Source organism: Branchiostoma belcheri, unplaced genomic scaffold (assembly GCF_001625305.1).
Source record: "Branchiostoma belcheri isolate BF01 breed outbred unplaced genomic scaffold, Haploidv18h27 scaffold77, whole genome shotgun sequence".
NCBI classification, from domain to species: domain Eukaryota; kingdom Metazoa; phylum Chordata; class Leptocardii; order Amphioxiformes; family Branchiostomatidae; genus Branchiostoma; species Branchiostoma belcheri.
This window is the reverse complement of record NW_017804431.1, coordinates 427,161-447,649: the sequence shown is the minus strand read 5'-3', so window position 1 is coordinate 447,649 and position 20,489 is coordinate 427,161. Positions and strand designations below refer to the sequence as shown.

At 43.6% G+C, this 20,489-nt stretch overlaps 2 protein-coding genes across 2 annotated transcripts in view; one reads left to right on the top strand and one right to left on the bottom strand.

Annotated features, from left to right (window-relative positions):
- Nucleotides 1–3,250: 3,250 nt before the first annotated feature.
- LOC109485606 (matrix metalloproteinase-24-like) lies at nucleotides 3,251–10,307 on the bottom strand. Its single transcript, XM_019789292.1, has 10 exons — nucleotides 10,192–10,307; nucleotides 9,444–9,700; nucleotides 7,995–8,174; nucleotides 7,177–7,310; nucleotides 6,658–6,813; nucleotides 6,044–6,159; nucleotides 5,497–5,638; nucleotides 4,859–4,995; nucleotides 4,140–4,263; nucleotides 3,251–3,668 (listed from the first exon to the last, which is right to left on the bottom strand). Exons 2-10 carry the CDS (start codon nucleotides 9,692–9,694, stop codon nucleotides 3,559–3,561), a joined length of 1,350 nt encoding a protein of 449 aa, XP_019644851.1. The 5' UTR covers nucleotides 9,695–9,700; nucleotides 10,192–10,307; the 3' UTR covers nucleotides 3,251–3,558.
- A 1,527-nt stretch (nucleotides 10,308–11,834) lies between these two features.
- The window catches only part of LOC109485597 (72 kDa type IV collagenase-like), a 29,704-nt gene continuing 21,049 nt past the window's right edge, over nucleotides 11,835–20,489 (top strand). Inside the window, exon 1 of the mRNA XM_019789278.1 lies at nucleotides 11,835–11,935. The gene's annotated coding sequence lies outside the window, so the exon portion shown is untranslated. The remainder of the gene's footprint in view (nucleotides 11,936–20,489) is intronic.

Sequence of the window (20,489 nt, the reverse complement as noted above, 5' to 3'; positions counted from 1 at the left end):
CAAATGTCTTGTAAACGCTTTTTCCCAATGTAAAACCGGCTGCGAGAATATAAGTTGTACCTAACTTGAGTTCGCAGTCACTTAGTCCGTGTCCTTTCATTTGTATTCATCACTGTGCTTCTGAATAATAATAATAAAAAACATTTCTTAACAAAGCTACGAAATCGCAAGTTTTGAGTAAATTACTATCGTCTCATCCACGATTACAGCTAGTGATATCAATCAATGCGCTTAGTTACTCAACGGAAATACTGTTTTTGCATAATGAGTGTTTAATGATAGTCATTACTGGCAGCCATGTGACTGATGGAGAAGTAATGTGGCCTGTAATGCCTTTTTTCTGGCAGGTTTCATATAAGATCATCTAGATCTGTACGCAGATTAAACCTGTAAGTTAAAAATGTTGATTGTGAGTTGTGGAAGCTAAAAAAGACTTAGCAGAATAGACAGTTGGCAGAATGGCAGGATCGTACACACCCTACATGTACGTTCCGTCCTCTTGGAAAAGAACAAACTTATAGTAGAATAGACTGGTTTGGTAGCGACTTCTTGAAAGGTTGATACAGACGGAAAAAAACGGGATAACTATCGGAATATTCCTTAGGTAACTAAATTAGAAACAAAGTCAGAATGATCCGATCGTACTCACACTCCGTAGCGGCTTTTAAAAAAGATAAACTTTATAGCACAACAAACTAAGTTGGGGCATTCATGAGCTAATTTTTTGGAAACACAGACTGAATTATCCGATTATAATACTCTAGCCTCTCTTTACACAAACTCTACAGACTCTATCGGGATATTCATTAAGTAATTAAATCAGACACAAAGTCGGAATGGCCCGATCGTTACCACGCGCTCATCAGCATCTTCTCGAGAAAAGTAAACTTATAGCAGAATAGCCTCCTCATACATACTCTGTAGCGTCTTCTTGAGAAGTCTTTACTGACTCTATCGGGATATTCATTATGTAATTAAATCAGAAACAAAGTCGTAATCACCTAACCGTATCTAGCGTCTTCTTGAGCAAACTCTCTAGAATTGAAACGTCTGACCGTTTCCAAAATCACATCCAGATGCTTGAGTAACTGTTTTTTTTTGTTTTTTTGCAAACTCTATAGACCCTATCGGGATATTTATTAGTTAATTAAATCAGAAACAAAGTCGGAATGGCCCGATCGTTACACACACTCCGCTGCATCTTCTAAAATATAGCCGGCTAGAGTAGTTAATTTTCGAGAAACACAGACTGAATTGTCCGACTCTACTCATACTCACGCCTCTTCTTTAGTTAGCAAACTCTATAGACTTATTCACTTATTCATTAGGTAATTAACTCAGAAACAAAGTCGGCATGGCCCGATCGTTATCACACACTCATCAGCCCCGACTCTTCCTGTGACCCTGCTGACCCACTCACACGCCACGCTAAGGACCATGTGGCCTTAATGGAGTCCGCGGCAAAAATGGACTTTTTTCTGGGATTGGTCAGGAAACAGGAAAGATGTGGGGTCGTGTGGGGTATCGGCAGAGTGCTCGACTCGGAACCAAGAGGTCCCGGGTTCGAGTCCTGACATGCCACCGACCCTGTGCCCCTGGGAAAGGCACTTTACAAGACTTTCCTCACTTAACTCAAGTCAAAATGAGTATTGTCTTGTCCTGTATTCGTCCTCTGCGTTGGTGGCGGCATAAAATAAGTTGATATAACTTGTATGAATGAATGAATGAATGAATGAATGAATGAATGAATGAATGAATGAATGAATGAATGAATGAATGAATGAATGAATGAATGAATGAATGAATGAATGAATGAATGAATGAATGAAAGAATGAATGAAACTTTCAAAGTTTTAATCTGTAACACGTTGTGTAATTCAGCCAACTTGGATGCGAATGCAATGTGATTAAACAGTATTTGATGATATTTTAGTCATTTTTTCTAGGCCGGTGTCACCCCGCTAACCCTCCTCACACACGCCGCGCTAAGGACCATGTGGCCGCCTCATCACGGGTATAATGGACTCCCGTGAGTTTAGGGAACTAGAAACAACTTCATAGCAGAACTCTGTTGGGGTTTTTCTGTATCTGTATAGCTGGTATAACCGCCCTTCGGCGTAACACACCAGCTTCTGTATCTGTATAGCCGGTATAACCGCCCTTCGGCGTAACACACCAGCTTCTGTATCGGTACAGCCGGTATAACCGCCCTTCGGCGTAACACACCAGCTTCTGTATCAGTACAGCCCGTATAACCGCCCTGTTGACCCCTCTCACACGCGGCACGCTAAGGACCATGTGGCCGCCTCATCACGGCTATAATGGACTCCCGCGCGGCCAGCTTCGATCGCTCAGCGTTCGATCCGACGCCCCTGCCGCAATCCTAGCGTAAAATTACTATTGCCGTCCGCAATGGGCGCCATAATGCGACTCTCAGGGGAGAGATGGAGACACTGACAAGGTTGTTACATGGAGTGTGGGGGGGGGGCATTCTTTGAGCGAACGGAAGAAAAATTAAAGATGGGGCTAGGCACTAGACTAAGTACAGTTGTGGAAAAATAGTAAAACTTGGGCAAAAATTGGGAAAATAGTTTGGCAGAAGACGATAGCAAGATTGTCACATGGAGGGAAGAGAATTGTATACATGTACAATAAAGTCTTCATTCATTAAAGATCAGGCACTGCATCGCTCCTATACTAGGATAAGGACTAGTTAAAAATACTAAGCTAAAACTAGGGCTAACATGTCTCGGGAAAATATTGTCCTGCCCCTTATGCTTACGGCTCAACTCTATCTAGGGGCCGTGGTAAAGTTTCCCGGGGGTATGTTGGCTCTGGGGCCAAGGAACTGGTCTGTTCGGGCCCCTAAAAAAGGCTCGCATGTAGGCCCTGGAGACGAGGAGCTGGCCTGTGTAGGCCCTGGGAATGGCCTGGCATCCAGGCTACGGCGGGATGGATTGAAGCATCATCCCAACCTGACAACCACAGATGTGCTAATAAGTCAGACCCACCACAGCGCCCTCTGGGGACATTGAAATGAACTGCACTGCGGGTTTGAGTGCTGCTTTCCGCCGCAAAATATCCATCCCGACCGTCGATCAAAACAAGCAGTTCGCAGGAAAGCTCAGGCAGTTGCGTCAAACTTTTCATCTATAACAGCGCCTATCTAGCTCTATGCCTCAATGGCTTTAAAACATCAAAAAAAAAGCAACAAAAAAAGAACTTCACATTTACATACATCCACAACATTTACTAATAAAAAAATCAACGGCACAGTACACACAGAAATGTTGAAAATACAAAGGAATGAAAAGGAAGAAGTGAATGATAAGCTTATACAATATAAAATTCTGCATGAATCTAATATAAAATAGTTCTAAAATCAAATCTAGATTATGCTTAACTTGGAAATAACGAAGACTGGAATGAACATTAAAACGTGAAAAAACGAATAAGCGAAATCATTTTCAGCTTACAGTCCCATGATGCTATGCGCGATGACGTCACGTCCGAAGTCTCGCAAGGATAGCCCCTGACCACGCGATAACGGTGACGTCACTAACATCCCATCCAGCCGTCCGAAGTCTCGCGAGGATAGCCCCTGACCACGCGGTAACGGGTCTCGCTGTACTTCCAGTAGTGCTGGCCCTTGAAAACATAGACGTGCCCTGTGGGGTAGGTTTTAAAAAAAAGTTAGTTACAGTCCTCCCCGCAACCTTAAGCATGGCCATGGTCGCATATGGCGGCACCCATCTCCGTTTCTATAGCCCTTGCAATTGGCCACACAGTGCAATCACTACAGAAGGGGGCTAGTCCACTGGTAGTGGTGTGTGTTCAACTGCCATACTCTTTGGTATGACCATAATGTCCTTGGTATGACTCAGCCGGGGATCGAACCCACGACCTACCAAATGCAAGGCGGGCACTCTACCCACTTGGCCATTACACCGGTCTGAGGGGTTAAGATTACAAAATTGCATCTGAGATCTGTACTGTTCTCATTTACGTCCTTACGTACTTACAGAGATATTCTTCTAAGTTGAGTGCTTTCTCCTCACTGTGCTATGGTCACAGTACTTCATAACAAAAAAAAAATATGTTCTTCAGGCTGGGGTAGATAAAACAAAAAAATAGCACACCGTCCTCCGTTGCCTCGAACGCGGCGTCTATGTGCGTGGGCAGCCCTCTCCACACGGTGATGGGGCGCGGGAACCCGGGGTCGATCTCGCCTTTCTGCTCATCATACCGCCAGTAATACTCGTCCTAGAAAAGTCATTATTATAGCTGTTGTTATACATTTTCTACATTTACATTGCCTAGTGTGGCAAAAGACAGTATAAAATTGGCCAGGCAGTATCCATTCGCCTGAGAGGGTCTATACGCCACCCAACTGCCTGGCCAATTTGGTACTGTCTTTTGTCACCCTAAGATCTGGTTGGAGATTATCATTTTCAACATTACAAAGACGAGAGAAGAAGCTTAACTCATTAAGACACAGCACAAGTGATTATACGAGGAAGTGTATACGTAATAATATGCTGTAGACACATGAAAATGCAAAACATCCCGCAGAATACACGAGATCATACCACAAAATCACACAGGGTACACAAAAAAGTTACAAAACACGCGCGTGATAATACAACAAATTCACGCAGCACACACGTGATGATAACCAACAAATCACGCAACATACACGTGATAATACTCACCTTGAAGAAGTAAGTTTTCCCGGAAGGTCGCCAGGGCAGCGCGGCGTCCACGGAGTCCACAGGGCAGATGAGCATACCAACAAATCACGCAGCATACACGTGATCACATCACAAAAATCACACGGTGTACACGTGATAATACTCACCTTGAAGAAGTACGTTTTCCCTGAAGGTCGCCAGGGCAGCGCGGCGTCCACGGAGTCCACAGGCAGGCCGAACCGCGAGATGGGCTGGGGGTAGCCGGGCTCGGGCAGGACGCCCTCAAACAACCAGAACAGATTACCTGAAAAACAGTTCAGGTCATTCTTAGAAGATACTCCCTTAAACAACCAGAACAGGTTACCTGAAATACAGTTCAAGTCTTTCTTAGATGATACGTTCCGTAAAAGAAAGTACAAAGATATCTTTGTCTTTGTGAGTTTGATTTGTCATGTATCTTTACATACCACATCGAATTCTCACTATCAGAATATGATGATGATGATAATGACCTACAGTACTCTGCAGCTGTTCTTGTATCAAAGGAAGGAAACACATCTTGTAAACATTACATTACAATCTTAGTACTTGTTGGTCATAAGCAATACAGGCATTGACCTAAGAATATAAGTATTGTGAATATATACAACCTAACTCCTCTAAACTTTCCTAGATCCTGTTTATGTTTTTTCCTGACAAAAATTCTAAGAAAACGCAACTTCTAAAGGGAACTATCTACTGTTCTACTGTTTTCGTGTTTATCTTCTCGTGAAATAATGATGAAGAATTTAGCTTAAGAACTCACCGCTGAAGAAGATGAGTTTTCCGTCGTGGATCCGCTCGTACGCCGCGTCCACCTTGTTGGGCAGCCCGGACCAGAAGTGCGTGATCGGGTCCGGTCCCGACACGCGGTTGTTCCGCTGGTTGATGCGGAAAAAGTACACATCCTGGGTGGAGAAGGGACATCAGAAATAACCCTGATTAATGATTTGAGAAAGGAAAATGGGAAAAAACGACAAAATTCATGGAACAAATGGGGAAGATATGAGTGGACAAAACCGCAAGTTCATCACAAATGAAAACAGCTGATCTTTAACGTCTTGATATTGCATTAAGGTCATGTTAAAAGAAAGAATCCACGAAAAGATGATATAGCAAGACTAGAAAAAATACATGGAAAGACATCCAGTGGTGTACAGCTACAGGACAACGAATAACCCAAGAAAGCCAAAGATAACCATCAAAAGAAGATCAACTCGAATTGCGATTGTAGATCTCCTACATGGTCGAAGAATCTACTATACTCTACTCGTTTCTTATCGTTTCGTATCGAAGAAATCTTAATTCCGCACCTTTAAGAAGAAGAGCTCCCCCCGGAACTGGAAGACGGCGTCGAACTCGGGGCGTCGGCAGCGGTCGGGCAGCGGGCTGCACTCGGGGATGATCGGGTCAGGCTTCTCGTCCTGACCTGAGCAGCCAAAACAAAAAAAAAAAACAGTTTTTTTTAGGTATTTAAAATTTGTTTCGTTCACCAGTGTGAATTTATCACGGATTCTGTACATATTCTATTGTGACACAGATCCAAGACGTCTTCTTCCGTTCCAAACAAATAAGGTCAATGACTTGGACCAGACTTCTGTTACTATGGTAACTGGTGTCGTAGCAGACACCCTGTGGTGTTGGGTAACATTATGTAGCAACTGACCAGAAAGAATTCAGGCTGAGTTACCTAATATATGAATGCGTTTGAGTAAGACTAAACAGAGCAGTAGCTGTTAGGCTATGCCGTGCCATCATCATCATCTTATCTTTCATACTGCTTAGTCCGATGCATATCGTATTCTGTAACCGGCATGTGAATGTTACCTTTCTAGTAACTTTTGTATTGCATACAGTACTGACCGTAAAGGCTCTGTATAGCATAAAGTACTGACCGTAAAGGCTCTGTATAGCGTATAGTACTGACCGTAAAGGCTCTGTATAGCCATCTTGTCGTCTGGGTGCATACAGGGGTTGTCCTTATAGATGTAGGCAGGAAACATGATGGTGCCCGGTACGGGCGTGTGGCTCAGGCCGAGAGCATGACCAAACTCGTGAACTGCCACTTGGAACAGGTTTGTACCTGCAAACATCAATCAATCAATCAATATGTCTATTTGCTTAGAGTTTTAAAAAGTTGTCTCACCTAGAGTTTTCTACAAGTCACTCTGGTCTTCCTCAGTAGACTGGCCCAGTGAGGCGACCAGATACCTTTGACCCAGTGTTGACGTCAAACTTCAGAAAAGCCACGTGACACGCCTCAGGGTCAGTCTACTGAGGAAGACCAGAGTGACTGGTCGAAAGCTCTGGGTGAGAGAACTTTTTGTGTTGGATATAATTTTTTACTCTAAACATATTGTTCTTATTGTTGTTACTGTTGTTGTTGTCTAATTATTTACAAGTGAAAAAATTCATTGTTGTTATTGTTGTTGTTGTTGTTGTTTACCTTCTGGGGTGTTAAGCGTCCACAGCTCGTCGGCGTCGAAGTGCGTGTCTCCGTCTATGTAATACGTGTTGGAGTCGCGAGGAGGCTGGAACGCGTGCGCTAGTCTCAGGCCCCGGCCGCTGTGGAAGTCAAACCTGGAGAACAAAAAAGGACATGGTGTTTTTTTTCCTTTATTTTTCTTTATTGCATTTTACAAAAAGAAATAATCTACGTAACAGAACGAAACAGCTACAGAAACAAAAACAAATTGCCTCCCTTAAACATATAACGCTTTAACCACAGATAAACATTATAAAATTATATCTATAGTTATATCATAGTAATTATAGGACATGGTATGGTAAGCATCATAATTGTGCGCTTTTTGGAAACACCTTGTTGCTAAGTGTTTTACACAATCTCCAGATAAATAATCTCACACAGCGGGGATTCAGTAACTCACCGTATAAGAAAAATCGACTGTCCGAGCTACTTAGCGATATTATGACACGTTAACCGATGGGCGATCCCAGAGAAAGATGTCTGATAGACACCGAAACGTAAGCAAGGTAAGAGACATAATGACACAACCTCATACATTACTGGTTGTTAAAAAGCTTAAGGAAATTCCAATATCCTATCCCCAATGCTGCAGTAAACCAAAGACGTAAGTAACAGTGACGTTCGTTACCTTCCATCAAAAGGAAACCCGTCCTGGTGGTCTCTTGTCAATTTGAAGAACATAATAACAATTTTACCCAGTTCTACGGTCCCTTTTGTTCTATCTCCACGGTTATAATGCTGTATTAAACCCAAGACCTATGTAACAGGGACGTTACCTTCCGTCGAAAGGAGATCCGTCTTGGTGGTCCCCTGAGGAGAACTTGATGATGATATCTGCCCTGCCGGACGCCACTGATGTGAAGGTAAGCGGGGTGTAGTCAGACCACACCCGGAACGCGTTCGCGATGGCCTCTCGGACTTCTTTCTCTGTTAGATGCGGCGTTAGGGACTCAAGTCTGGGGACAAGAAAAATGTCTGATGTTTATAAACTACAGCTGCTATATATAGGACTCTCACTCACTCACTCAGTCTCATAGCTGCGGGCCGTAGAAGACTAACAACTATGCTAAGGTTCGTTCTCTGAGTTCAGCGTTCGGTCTTTCATTCCGTGCCTCGGTGTCTGTTAAGTGCGGAGTTTGGGATTCAAGTCTGTAGAAAAAGTATGTTGATACTACAGTTACTGTTGGAGACATTAAAATGTGGGCCCTGCCAGACGCCACTGATGTGAAGGTAAGCGGGGTGTAGTCTGACCACACCGATGGCCTCCCGGACCCCCGTCTCTGTCAAGTGCGGCGCTAGGGACTCCAGTCTGCAGAAAAAGTATGTTTGATACTACAGTTACTGTTGGTATTACGATGTGTGCCCTGCCGGACGCCACTGATGTGAAGGTAAGCGGGGTGTAGTCAGACCACACCCGGAACGCGTTCGCGATGGCCTCTCGGACCTCTGTCTCCGTCAGGTGCGGCGTTAGGGACTCAAGTCTGGGGAGAAGAAGAATGTTTCATCTTGGTTTAACTACAGCTGCTATATACATAATTCCGACCCATAGACTCTGGTAAGGAGACGAAAGCATGCCTACCTACATGTCAGAAAAATTTACAGAGGATCCATTACTATGATGGGCTTCCTAGAATGGGAGCCTTTCCTTACCTGTAGGTGAGATCTTTCTTGGTCCACTTGGTCCTTAACCCTAACCCTCACCCTAACTCTAAACCCTAACACTAATGATCATCCTAACGGATGATCCTTAAAGTATCGACCTACATGTTTTAAGAAGAACTAGTACTACAAATAATGGGCTTCCTAGAATGTACCTACCTGTAGGTGAGATCATTCTTGCTCCACTTGGTGCCAGACCGACCGTACCTCGCCAGCACATCAGGCACGCCACACCGCGGCTTGCGTATGGCCGCCTAATGCTAACCCTTACCCTAACCCCTAACCCTTACCCTAGACCCTAGACCTTGGACCCTAGACCCTAGACCCTAGACCCTAGACCCTGACCCTAGACCCTGACCCTAGACCCTAGACCCTAGACCCTAGACCCTAGACCCTAGACCCTAGACCATAAACCATAAACCATAGACCATAGACCATAGACCATAATACTAGACCCTGACCCTAGACCCTACACCCTAGACCCTAATAGACCCTAGACCCGGACCCTAGACCCTAACCCTGAACCACTGAACCCTAACCCCACACCTTAGCCGTAATGTACCTACCTATACGTGAGATCGTTCTTGGCCCACTTGGTTCCAGACAGGGCGTACCTCGCCAGTACATCAGGCACGCCACACCGCGGCTTGCGTATGGCCGCCAGCGTCGCGGGGTTTAAAATCCCCGTCGCTAGGAGACCGTAGCTCTTCTGGACGCTCCGGACGGCCTCGGCAACCATCCGCTTCCCGCGCTTTTTCACCACTGATGCCTGCGTGCTGTTCAACGCGTCTTTTGGTAGGTAGCCGAACTCTAGCATGTAGTTCTGGGGAGAATAGATGTTTATGAAAATGTATGTTATACTTCGCTTTCTTTCCCCTTCTCTTCTCTTCTCTCAATCTGTATGTCCCTTTGTGTTCACCGTCTCTTTTGGTCGGTAGCCAAGCACTAGCATGTAGTTCTAGGGAGAATGGGTGTGTGTGAAAATACGTGTATGTGTGATGTTTGGAAGAAAATCTTTCCTTCTTCGTTTTTCGCCTTCTCTACTTTTTTCTTCCTTTACCTTTCTTTCTCTCCCTCTTTATATCCCTTTTTATTTTTCGCCCTCTTTATCTCTTGCCCTCTTTCTTTCTCACCTTCTTCCTCCCTTTTTTTCTGAATGTGTGAAGTTGTATTTTTCATGCAAATGCTATTCTGCACTTCCAAACACAAATTCTGGTATCAATGTTGTTTGAGCAAAGGTAAGAAATGAATTACCTCAAAATGGTATTCTATTCCGTACATACCTTATTAAGTATACATGCAGGCACAACTCACCACTCCTAGAGTGACTTCTTCCGAGGTGACGTTGTCAGTTATGACGTCCTTCTCAAGTTCATGGATCAAGGTTTCCTCGTCTTCTGCCCGCAGCCCCTCTTCTTCTGTTCTGTCCTCTGGCTGCAATAAGCCACATTTTCATAAAAATCATACAGTGGACATGAACAATGATTGAGTTATCGTGAACAAAGCTTCTTGAGTTATCGTGCTACACCACATACATACACAAACACATGCTATGGAAAACATAACCTTCTTGGCGAAGGTAATAATCAAGTGACTTATACTATGTATTTCTAACAGACACTGAAGCGTGAACAATGCGAGAGAACTGGTTACGCATAAGAACATCTTGAAAACTTTAGATCGAACACAAATAAGTTCTCTCGCCTAGAGCTTTCAACCAGTCTCTCTGGTCTTCCTCAGTAGACCTTCTTTGTGTTGGATCAAAAGTTATAACTCTAAACGTGTGACTATTAACACAGATTAACTTTCATGATAACATCCTAATACCGTATATACTTGAATTTGGCTTTCGTAATTCCTAAAAATTATAACCAACCATCAATCATATAAAGAAACAGTACCTGGGCTTCGGTTGGGTGCTCCTCCCTGTCCTCTGTGACGTCAGCGCTAAAATCAGGAAGGCTGTCCTCCGGGTTTGATATGCCAAGATTTCTCAAATCTTCCCACAATCCCTCTGACCGGAAGTTAGGCGCGACCGGCCTCCCCCTGAGAGATGTCACCTTTTAGGAAAAAAAATACACAAATATATAAATAAAAATATTAATATATACCTCGCTTATATAGAGATTGTGCTTCTTTTTTTTCATCCAAATACACAAAATCAAACTCACACAAAGTTCACAAATACACAAAATCACACAGACCAAAAACATGACATTCTTGGCGAAGGTAGCACCAAGCAGCTAAAAAAAAAAACCTGCATCTTGATTTGATTTAAATTTTGTTTGACAAGTTCAGGAGGTGGGCTAATCTCAAAAGCACCACTGTGAGCTCCATACAGACCAGGGCTCAGGAAAAAACACATGACTGAGTTGGCACCGATCCACTCCAGACCACTTCCCGACACGCGACCTCTGTCTGTATGTATTTACGAACTACAACTCACAGTTACTCCTCTAATGAGGTAGCCTGGCAGTGGTATCCGTTAGCCTGGATACCAGACCGTTTATAGGGCCTAAACAGGCCAGCTCCTTGGCCATTACAGCTCCTTGGCCCAGTGCCCTAAACTCAGGCTAAAGAGATGTTACCACGGACACCCCTAAGTTAGGTCCCCATGTGTGTGTTTACGAACTACAACTCTCTCAGTTACTGTTCTAATGAGGTGCCAGGTAGTGGTTTCCGTTAGCCTGGATACCAGACCGTCTTTAAGGCACAAACAGGGCAGCTCCTTGGCCAAGTGTCCTAAAGAGTCACCCTAAGTTAGGACCAGGCTAGATATGCCCGCATTTCCAGCGCTAGGTACTACTAGTATTCCCAACGTACAACTGAACTGAAAACGGCTGCGTTGCAGGCTAGTTATGAATGAGGCGACGACATCGGAATTTGGCGGCAAACCTGTTTTTCTGCAAGGACCGGAAAGATTGGACATATTTGGATCGGTCAAGTCCATAGAACCGGAGGTGATAATCACCCCATGCTGTCAACATGCAAATGGGTGACCAGCTGGCTTATTTTTAAACATTCAAGGCACAAGTTCGGCTGGAGGAGCACCAAACTGGTAAGTCATCTGTAAAGTTTTTTGTTATTCATACAAACTACTATTTAAACTCCTTAAACATGTTGATATAATACAGAGATGGGGATGGAGACGGGGGGGGGTATGAGTAGTAGTAGTAGTAGTAGTAGTAGTAGTAAGCCTCTATTTAAACTCGATAGAAGAACATGTCACTTATTTTGTAAACTATTACAAACCATTACAAATGTTTCCATCACCAAAATCATAATCCAGTTGCTTGAGTAACTGTTTTTGGCGTATCTTATTACCTGGATGTCTAACCTTCACCGGGACGTAGACTCCAATACAATCTAACAATTATTTTTCCAAGGTCTAGTTACAAAACACCGAAATTGTGTTAGAGTTGGGCAATTGAGAAGTCTAGTGTTCTGACTGGTTACTGCGGTCACTTTACGATGTGTATGTACAAAACCAGTGGCTGGCACTGGGTTATGTTTACGTAACGTTACATGCTGCCCAAAGATGATGACATCAGCCCCCACTTTCTAGGCGTAAACACATTTTTGTCGCCCTGAAAAAGCCCTTACATAGCAAATCAAGGGACACCGGAGAATGCGTTAAACGGTCTCCACGACTACACCTCAAGCTAAGGTCTCCACTTTGGAGAGTAAAAATCACTAGATAGAAATATTAGCGGTTGCTAATATAGACAGGTTCGCGTTGTAGTGTAAGCTAAATCGGCTATTAAAGGTGATTGCACAACGGACGTGCCCCATGACCTTCGACCTTTTGGGGGTCATGCAGGCGTCAACAGCGCCCTTCCCACGCCTCGCCCGTCCGTTTTCGTGGGCACATTTCTGCTTTTTTAGAGGTTTCGGGACCTAAAAACTCACACCAGGGGAGAAATAAGCCACATACGTTATTTTCATGGTAAACATCGCTAAAATGGACCAGGCGTGTTTTTTTTTTGTCGCCGTGTATGCTACCATGGATGCTACAGGCCCTTCCCCGTCCGGTTTTGTGGGCGATTTCTGCTTCTTTTAGACGTTTTGGTACTTAAAAACCGACAGCAGGGGAAAATTAATCATATACGTTATTTTCATGAGAAATGCCGCTATCAGACATTTTTCTGCCACATGCAAATGAATAAACATGCATATACATGTAAATTATGTCGCGGTACGGTAGGGAACATTTTCTACAGTGTGTTCGTAAACGTATTGGCTTTTAAACTTGTATATCAATGTATATATTGATGGCTGTTGCACAGCTTTTTTGCCCTTTTAAATTAACCTTGAGTCCTAGATCAATGTTGATCTGTCTTAAGGGGCCGACCGAACTCCGGGACACATCCTGCCATGCCTGAGGATGAACCTGTTAGACTGTACGGTCGCCCTCTACGTGCCCTCTCATGGCAGACGCAGGCGAGGCCGACAGCCTACCTCCTACTTCAAGTATGTCCAGCAACTGCTGGGAGATGAGCACAATCAGCTAACTGAGAAGCAGATCCCTCCACAAGGGGCAGTGGAGGGATCTTCTGTATCGGTATAGCCGGTATAACCGCCCTTCGGCGTAACACACCAGCTTAGCAGGCACGTGGCACGGCGGCAGCTAGCTATATAGCACACCGAACGGCTTGTTACACTCAATCTTTGCACATTTGATTGCAGGAGTTGTTTAAAGTTTTCTAGTGATGATGCCCCAACTGTGCTTGGTGGCAACGAGTTCCAGTCTACGATAGTTCTGGGGAAATACGAGTTTTTGAATACCTCAATTCTTGGTTGATAACTCTGATATTTGAAGGCATGACTGTTTCTTGTTCTTTTCTGGGTTGGTATCAGATACTTGGTGGTTGGTACGTCCACCAGCGATCTTGCAGTCGCCGATGATGATGATGCTGATGATGAAATGAAGATCCAATTTGCATAAGTAATGGCTCGCATAACATCGGCTTTTGTGCACCATTTGAAGCTACTAGTACGGTAGTACCCTTCTGTTATTAACCCAATGCATTTGTTTTCTTAACAGGCCAGGCTGTTAATTTCAGTCCACTCTGCTGTTTATAGCTGATACGTGTTTAGATAAGGTAAAAGTGATCATAATGTTAAAGGTGTACAGACTGGTATTTGACACAAGCATGAAAATAAGGACATGGGGCACAAATAAATATACATTTCCTACATCAGCCCGTGAGGCAGTACATTGATTTGGCCATACCAAGGCCACATACTCCTGTTTACCTGAGGGAGTATCGATGTACACAGCGCCACTAAGCTGTGTCCTTGAGAGTGCTCAGACTGCCAACTTTGGCCTGAGGTTATGGCGAAGGGAAATGAGGTCACGGAGAACAGAACAGATTCGGTGGCACTGTGTTTTCACTGTTTAAGACGGGAATACAAAGAGATACAGAAAATGTGCTGTGTGAGCCCTTTCAATGCAGGATGGTTTGTTTGAAAAATCTCCGAGAGAGGATAACTAAACAACCATTTGACGGGTCGTCATGATTTTTTGTATGTAGGTAGCTTAAGTGATGCTTGACACAATTAAACTACAATTATGCAAATCAGGATCTAACTTTCATAATTAGTGTGGAAATTCTATAAATCTGCTTTATTCCATATTAGGGCTATGAAACACTTGTGATATCTGTAATTGAGAGCGACAAAATCATTGGCAGATATTGATTATGTAAATGAAGACGTAATTTGCATAATTAATGGAAAATCGGTACAATTTTATGTTGGTAACTGCTGGAGACATAAATCGTCCGTCTTTGCTCTCTTACAAGGAATACCACTATCATTTGCCTTAATGCATATTTGTTAAGTGAATGCGTGGAAGCTGTAAGTATAAGGTATGGAGAAGTACAACAATCATCCTCAGGTAAAGTGGAACATGGTGCTTAAGCTTTTCAAGTCAAGTATACATTGCGACTTCGTCTTCACTTCGCGCGCTGATAGTGATACGCAAACCCCCTAGGTCCGCTGCGCTCGTTCAAGCGGCCTGTTCTTCTATACTGCATGAGTGCCATCTCTTCTGTAACGGGGTGGTTCAGGCACTCGGGGAGTCCCGTTACAACACGAATGGCACCTATTATATAATATCCAAGCAGATCATTCGGGGGCAAGGCAGTATCCATTTGCCAGACGAGTGTTCATGGCTGCCCTTGTATGATCTGATTAGAGATTACGCATCCAGGCTAATAGATCTGATGAAAACCACAATGGGTCCGGGACAGATGAAACGACGCGTATATCTCTCAGCGGGTAGCTTCGTTATGTACATGTTATGGTCATATTTCGAAACGCCTTCCGGTCGAGCGGTTTTAGGGAACGAAAAGTATGATATGGCAAACGATAAGACGCGATCAAGAAACAGGCCAGAGTTTTGCATCAGAAATCAATTTCATTTCTCTAGTATCTGTTACATGTGATTAAAATGTTAAAAAACATAATTTCATACGAATACATACCGTAAGTTAATGTTTAAATTACAAATATGCTTGACTGTCTCATGTTCTCCCGCAATACAGTTTGTATATGTATAAGGAGCCCCCCCCCCCCAGCCGATTGTACGCTAACTGTATATTGTGACTGACATGTTTTCGCAAAGTTGTGTTCCACATCCCTTCTGTACGCCTCAAGGACACAGTTGACCTTGCAACTACTGTACCTCGCTTTGATGGAAGCCGGGTGTTACTGTAATGACAGCCGTTCGCACCGAAAGGAGACCGTTTGTAACCTGTAATTACTCACAGCCAAGCTTCGGTAGTCAGTAGTTCGGTAGTGTTGAACCGGATAACTAACAATGTCATGATTGTAAGACCGTCGGAATAGCAGGCGGCGCAAGAGGGGAAAGTTTACCTCCCCATTCCGGACATGATTTGGCCCACATGTCGATCCCTTCCTATAAACAAACTATGTGTATCAAAGATATAGGAAATTGGAACGCTATATTGGGAGGGTTCCACAGCGTCAGAACCCGGTTCACCAAAAGAATGTGAACTCGGTGACGTTGACCTGAAAGGTTAGTAGATAATCCCTTAAGTGAAGTTTAATCGAAAGGAACGTGCTTTTTTTTCTCACAACCTGGCACGCTATGATCCAGCGGAAAGCCTTCAAAAACATGACAGCTTTTATCCAAATTGAAATATTTTGGGCCAAGTTGGCTATGACTTAGGGTCTGGTACTCCGCGGGGCTGGAAAGGGACTTTCTAATCCGAAATCCCCTGCCATTCAGCCCCCGTCTATTGTGAACTAAAGAGAAGACGCCAATCAATTATCTGAACTAACTTTGGAGGCTCCTGTCACCCTCGGAATCATCACAGTTAAGACAGTCCGGAGGTCTCTGACCCGGGTCGTGACCCGTTACATCTGTAATCCTCACACAATTTTCGTACTTGCGTGTGAATTTCATGGAATTTGAACGAAAACCTACGGCTCTAGGAGGTTGAGATGTTACCGACTCCATGATACCCTTCCTGCACATATCTAACGGTGGATCTCCATGCTCGTGTTCACCTCGGAACTACTTACTGTACTACCCCCAACTTGGCCCCGGGGCCCGGTTACTGTATACTCTGGGTCATGTTCTTCTGGCTATACAATTAACGCACTGCCATTGCCGTCTCCTTGACCCCTTTGTGACCGCTGTTTCCCTTTTCTTGAGACTTTCACGCTGCCAATGCATATATGGCACAGTGGTTTCTAACACTGAATGTTGCAAGGGTGTAGTTTTGATACTGCGTATTGTAGAATTTTTAACGCGTTATTTTGTCGGATCCCACGGAGAGTACACTTAGGCCACACTGTCTTCATTTTATGGATGACATCCTCTGAAGACCTCCAAACTAGTGCGCGCGGACGAGTAAAATAAAAATCCGGCCAAAAGTAAAAATGCTACTAAACCACAGGAATACAAGGGCAAAGCTGGTGTTGTGAATTTGCGGCAGAACATAGCGACATATACGACAAGCACGCTGGCTTTTTGCGGAATTTATGAATCGACACTGTACGGTATGTATTGAGGTCTTGAGTCTTGGAGCTTCGGTAGCCTGGATGCCATCTTCCGGATTACCACCGGCTCCGTATTGTCATTCATTTTCACATACCCCCAAGGAAATTATACCACAGTCCCCTAAGTTTGGAACGCTGGCTAACTCTGGGCTGAGAGTGTACATGTTATGGGTCTGGCATCCATGCTACACATAAACAAGTCAACGTCTATCTTTATTCTATTATTTTCTTGTCATGAAACTAGCGAAGACAAATGTAAATATTGACAGTTGGAATCCGATATGCTGTTTTCATTTTGTGTGGTATTTGCTTTGAATAAAGGCTATACTAAATATTCGAGTCAGACTCAAGACATAAGAAACAAGTGAGCGTTTTGAGGCGGGCCGCAGTAAGAGGTTGTTTTTCAATCTTTGCTTTCTGAGTTTCTCATTCCCCTCGCGACCTCTTTGCAGCTGCACTCAATCCCCTTGTTACTTAATCGACCACTAATGTCAATCGTGTGATGACATCAAAGTCAACTCAGCTGTCTGTGTATTTCACTGTAGTTTTGCAGTTGAAAATGTTGACGAAATCGCACGCAAATGTGATGTGTTAATTGTTCTGGTGAAAGATAGGGGGGAGATGGTCGCCACGGAATATCTATTTTGTGGCAAAGTGGCATCGGAAGAGACACGTTGGCATCTCGACTTCACTGAACTGATCCCAAGGTCACCCACCATCAGAATGAGAAATGAGAAATTAATCCAATTTCCTGCCAACTCCCACGACATGACGGCCGCGCGTCAAGAGGGTGTCCTGCATTTGATGAATGAAGTCTACAACTGTCCTCCAATCAGGTTTCTCCCTTTTTCCACGGACATTACTAAATTTGGCGATGGGCGTGAACCAGGAATGACGAAATAGATACGAGAAACAGTTCATTTCAAGGAGTAGTCGGTCTTACTCCTTGTACGAGAGAGGAACCCGGCCAGAACAACAGGGAAACCCAGGGAATCACAGAGAGTGGGCCGACGCCAGAACATCGACAAACGTCTCTGGATTTACGTGTCGTTCAGTGCCACTCGCGCCACGGTGAAGCTGACAATCTACAAACTTTGTGACAGCAACCATCTGAATTGGACTTGCACTAGTCTGTATAACGCAAACTCTGCCGTCCGCGGCTTTACTGGCCCCGCCGGCTGGATGTTGGGCGGCCGTCAACCGTAAAGCGGCTAGACTTGCACGGATTCTGGGAGATTCTTTCGTCACCACTCGAACCCAGAGGGCAGCTTTTTATGCTTTGTCCGACGAGGATCGAGCTCAGCAAAAGGAAGGGGAGACGAGAAGACGAAGGACGACGCATTCCAGCAGTGACATGGAGAAGGGGATTGGGACCAGCGGGACCAGAACGGAGAGAGACCAGGAGACGAGGACAAACAAATCATTCCGGAACACCAGGGCCAGGTGGGGACCTTTCTTGTCTATGTAGAAAATAACACGACGTTCACCCAGTAAATCCTCACTGCTGCCGCATTATTGCCGAAGCTAGGATAGAGTATTTTGTTATGTGATAAATGATGATATGTATATGGCCCGTTCTCATTCAAATGTTCAAAATCTGACTTTGCCTATTCCATATGATGCATAAATGCTGTTGACCTCATTTAAAACCTGCTGCCTCGTCTTCTCAAATTATCACAAAAATGAATGTGATAATTTGTGATTTCTTTTACTCCGCAAAATTACCATTTCGGGTCACTTCAATCGATCCAGTTCCTGTAGGCGTCAAGGTTTCCCTGTCCGTTGACCACCTGATTGATTGCTACATGTGTTATTCATTTTTCAACGTTTTATGTTCTGAAGTTTGGGGATTTGCCAATTCAAAGTATCATCTCTCCACTGATCAACTGCGGTACCCAGCGACGTTCCTTCACATAACAAGAGCCATCGTGCCTTAAACTTTAGAATCTTTCTGTCATCCGATTTTGAAATAATCCACCACTCATGTGCTGTACTGCAGGCTCTACCAATGTTTGTCTAGCCCTGTCATAAATCGATAATCCGCTTTAGATTCTACCACAGACTGTAGCTGGGCATTTCTTGTTCGACTATATATGATACGTAAGTTAATAATAGTCCTCGCTGTTTTATTTGACTCAAGATTCCGTAGTGTGTGTAACATATGGTAGGTAATTCCTGTTTTTCTTAATAGAAATGTTATTGGATGTGCTTTTGCACTCATCTATGATATCATATAATTTACATTATGTACACGTTTGTTTGCTTCTAAACGCGTTGTGTATACGTTTGTAATACATGTACAATGTAGATCAGTTGCATGTGCTATGCTTTTGCAAGAGGTTGTCATACTACCGTAAATTGTACTTCCATTCTTTTTCGCTTGTCAATTTTGGGGATTTACTAGTATGAGCAGGTCTAAATGAACTGACAGAACTACAAACACTTAATAGTCAACACATTTACATGTGATACGTGTTAACTTGCGGTCCTATTAATTCATTGGTGATGCTGTTGAAGAGTGATAGATGTCACTCAAAATGTTCGGAAGTAATCTCCGTATTATATCCAACAGTATGGTTTGAATTATTGTTGAATAAGTTTATTCTTTACTCTTGTTAGCTCTAGGTATTTATTTGTGTGAGTTTGAGAATTTATATTGTTCTTCGGCAACATGATACGTGAGGTGATGATGCTGATTCCCTGGATTAATTAGATGACTTTATGAACATTTCGTAGCCTATATTATTTCTATGTTGTTAGTTCTAATCTGTAAACTTCCGGTTTGCCGGATCATCACCGACTTAATTTTATGTATGACATCCTCTGAAGACCCCCAAACTAGTGCACGCGGGCGAATGAAAAAATCCGGTCAGAAATAAAAACTTACAAACCACAGGCGAAGCTGGTATTGTGAATTCGTACACGACGCTTATGACAGGCAGGCCCATGCTGGCATTTTACGGAATTTATCCGTTCTGTACGTATGTACTGAGTTCTTGAGTCGTGGAGCTTCGGTAGCCTAACCCAAATCACGATAAGACTGGATACCAGGCTAGACGGTCGTTTGTTTTGAAGCCTTTTCGTTCTAAATAGCGTTTGTTTGACGTCTGAATCTCGCTGGTTTATTGTCGGCAAGGATCGTTTAATTTCTTACTTGTAAATCTTTTTAAACATTGTGGTTACATAATCCGTTGCTTTTCGTCTGCCATATCCTCTGTTTTCGGATAATTTCTACTAATTTCCAGAATCTTGCCAAATTCTATTGTATGGATAAATTCTGTGTTTTAATCCCCGTCTGAACGGCGTTTCTTAGAACTTATTCTCAATATACAGCTGTGAATTATATGATCATTTAGTATGTTTATATTTAGTCGCATGTTGAGTCTGTGTTTTATGCTGCCAGTCTCACGTGTATAAGGTTACCATTTCACTGCAGGTGCACCGTTAGGAAATACAAACAGTGACAAGGTCACCTTTTTCTGACCTATGGAGTTAATTGCTTGACCTCTCTAATATCTTCGCTTTGGCGCACAAAATATTCCCAAACTGCAGAGCTGTCAAGCGCCATTAATCACAAACTG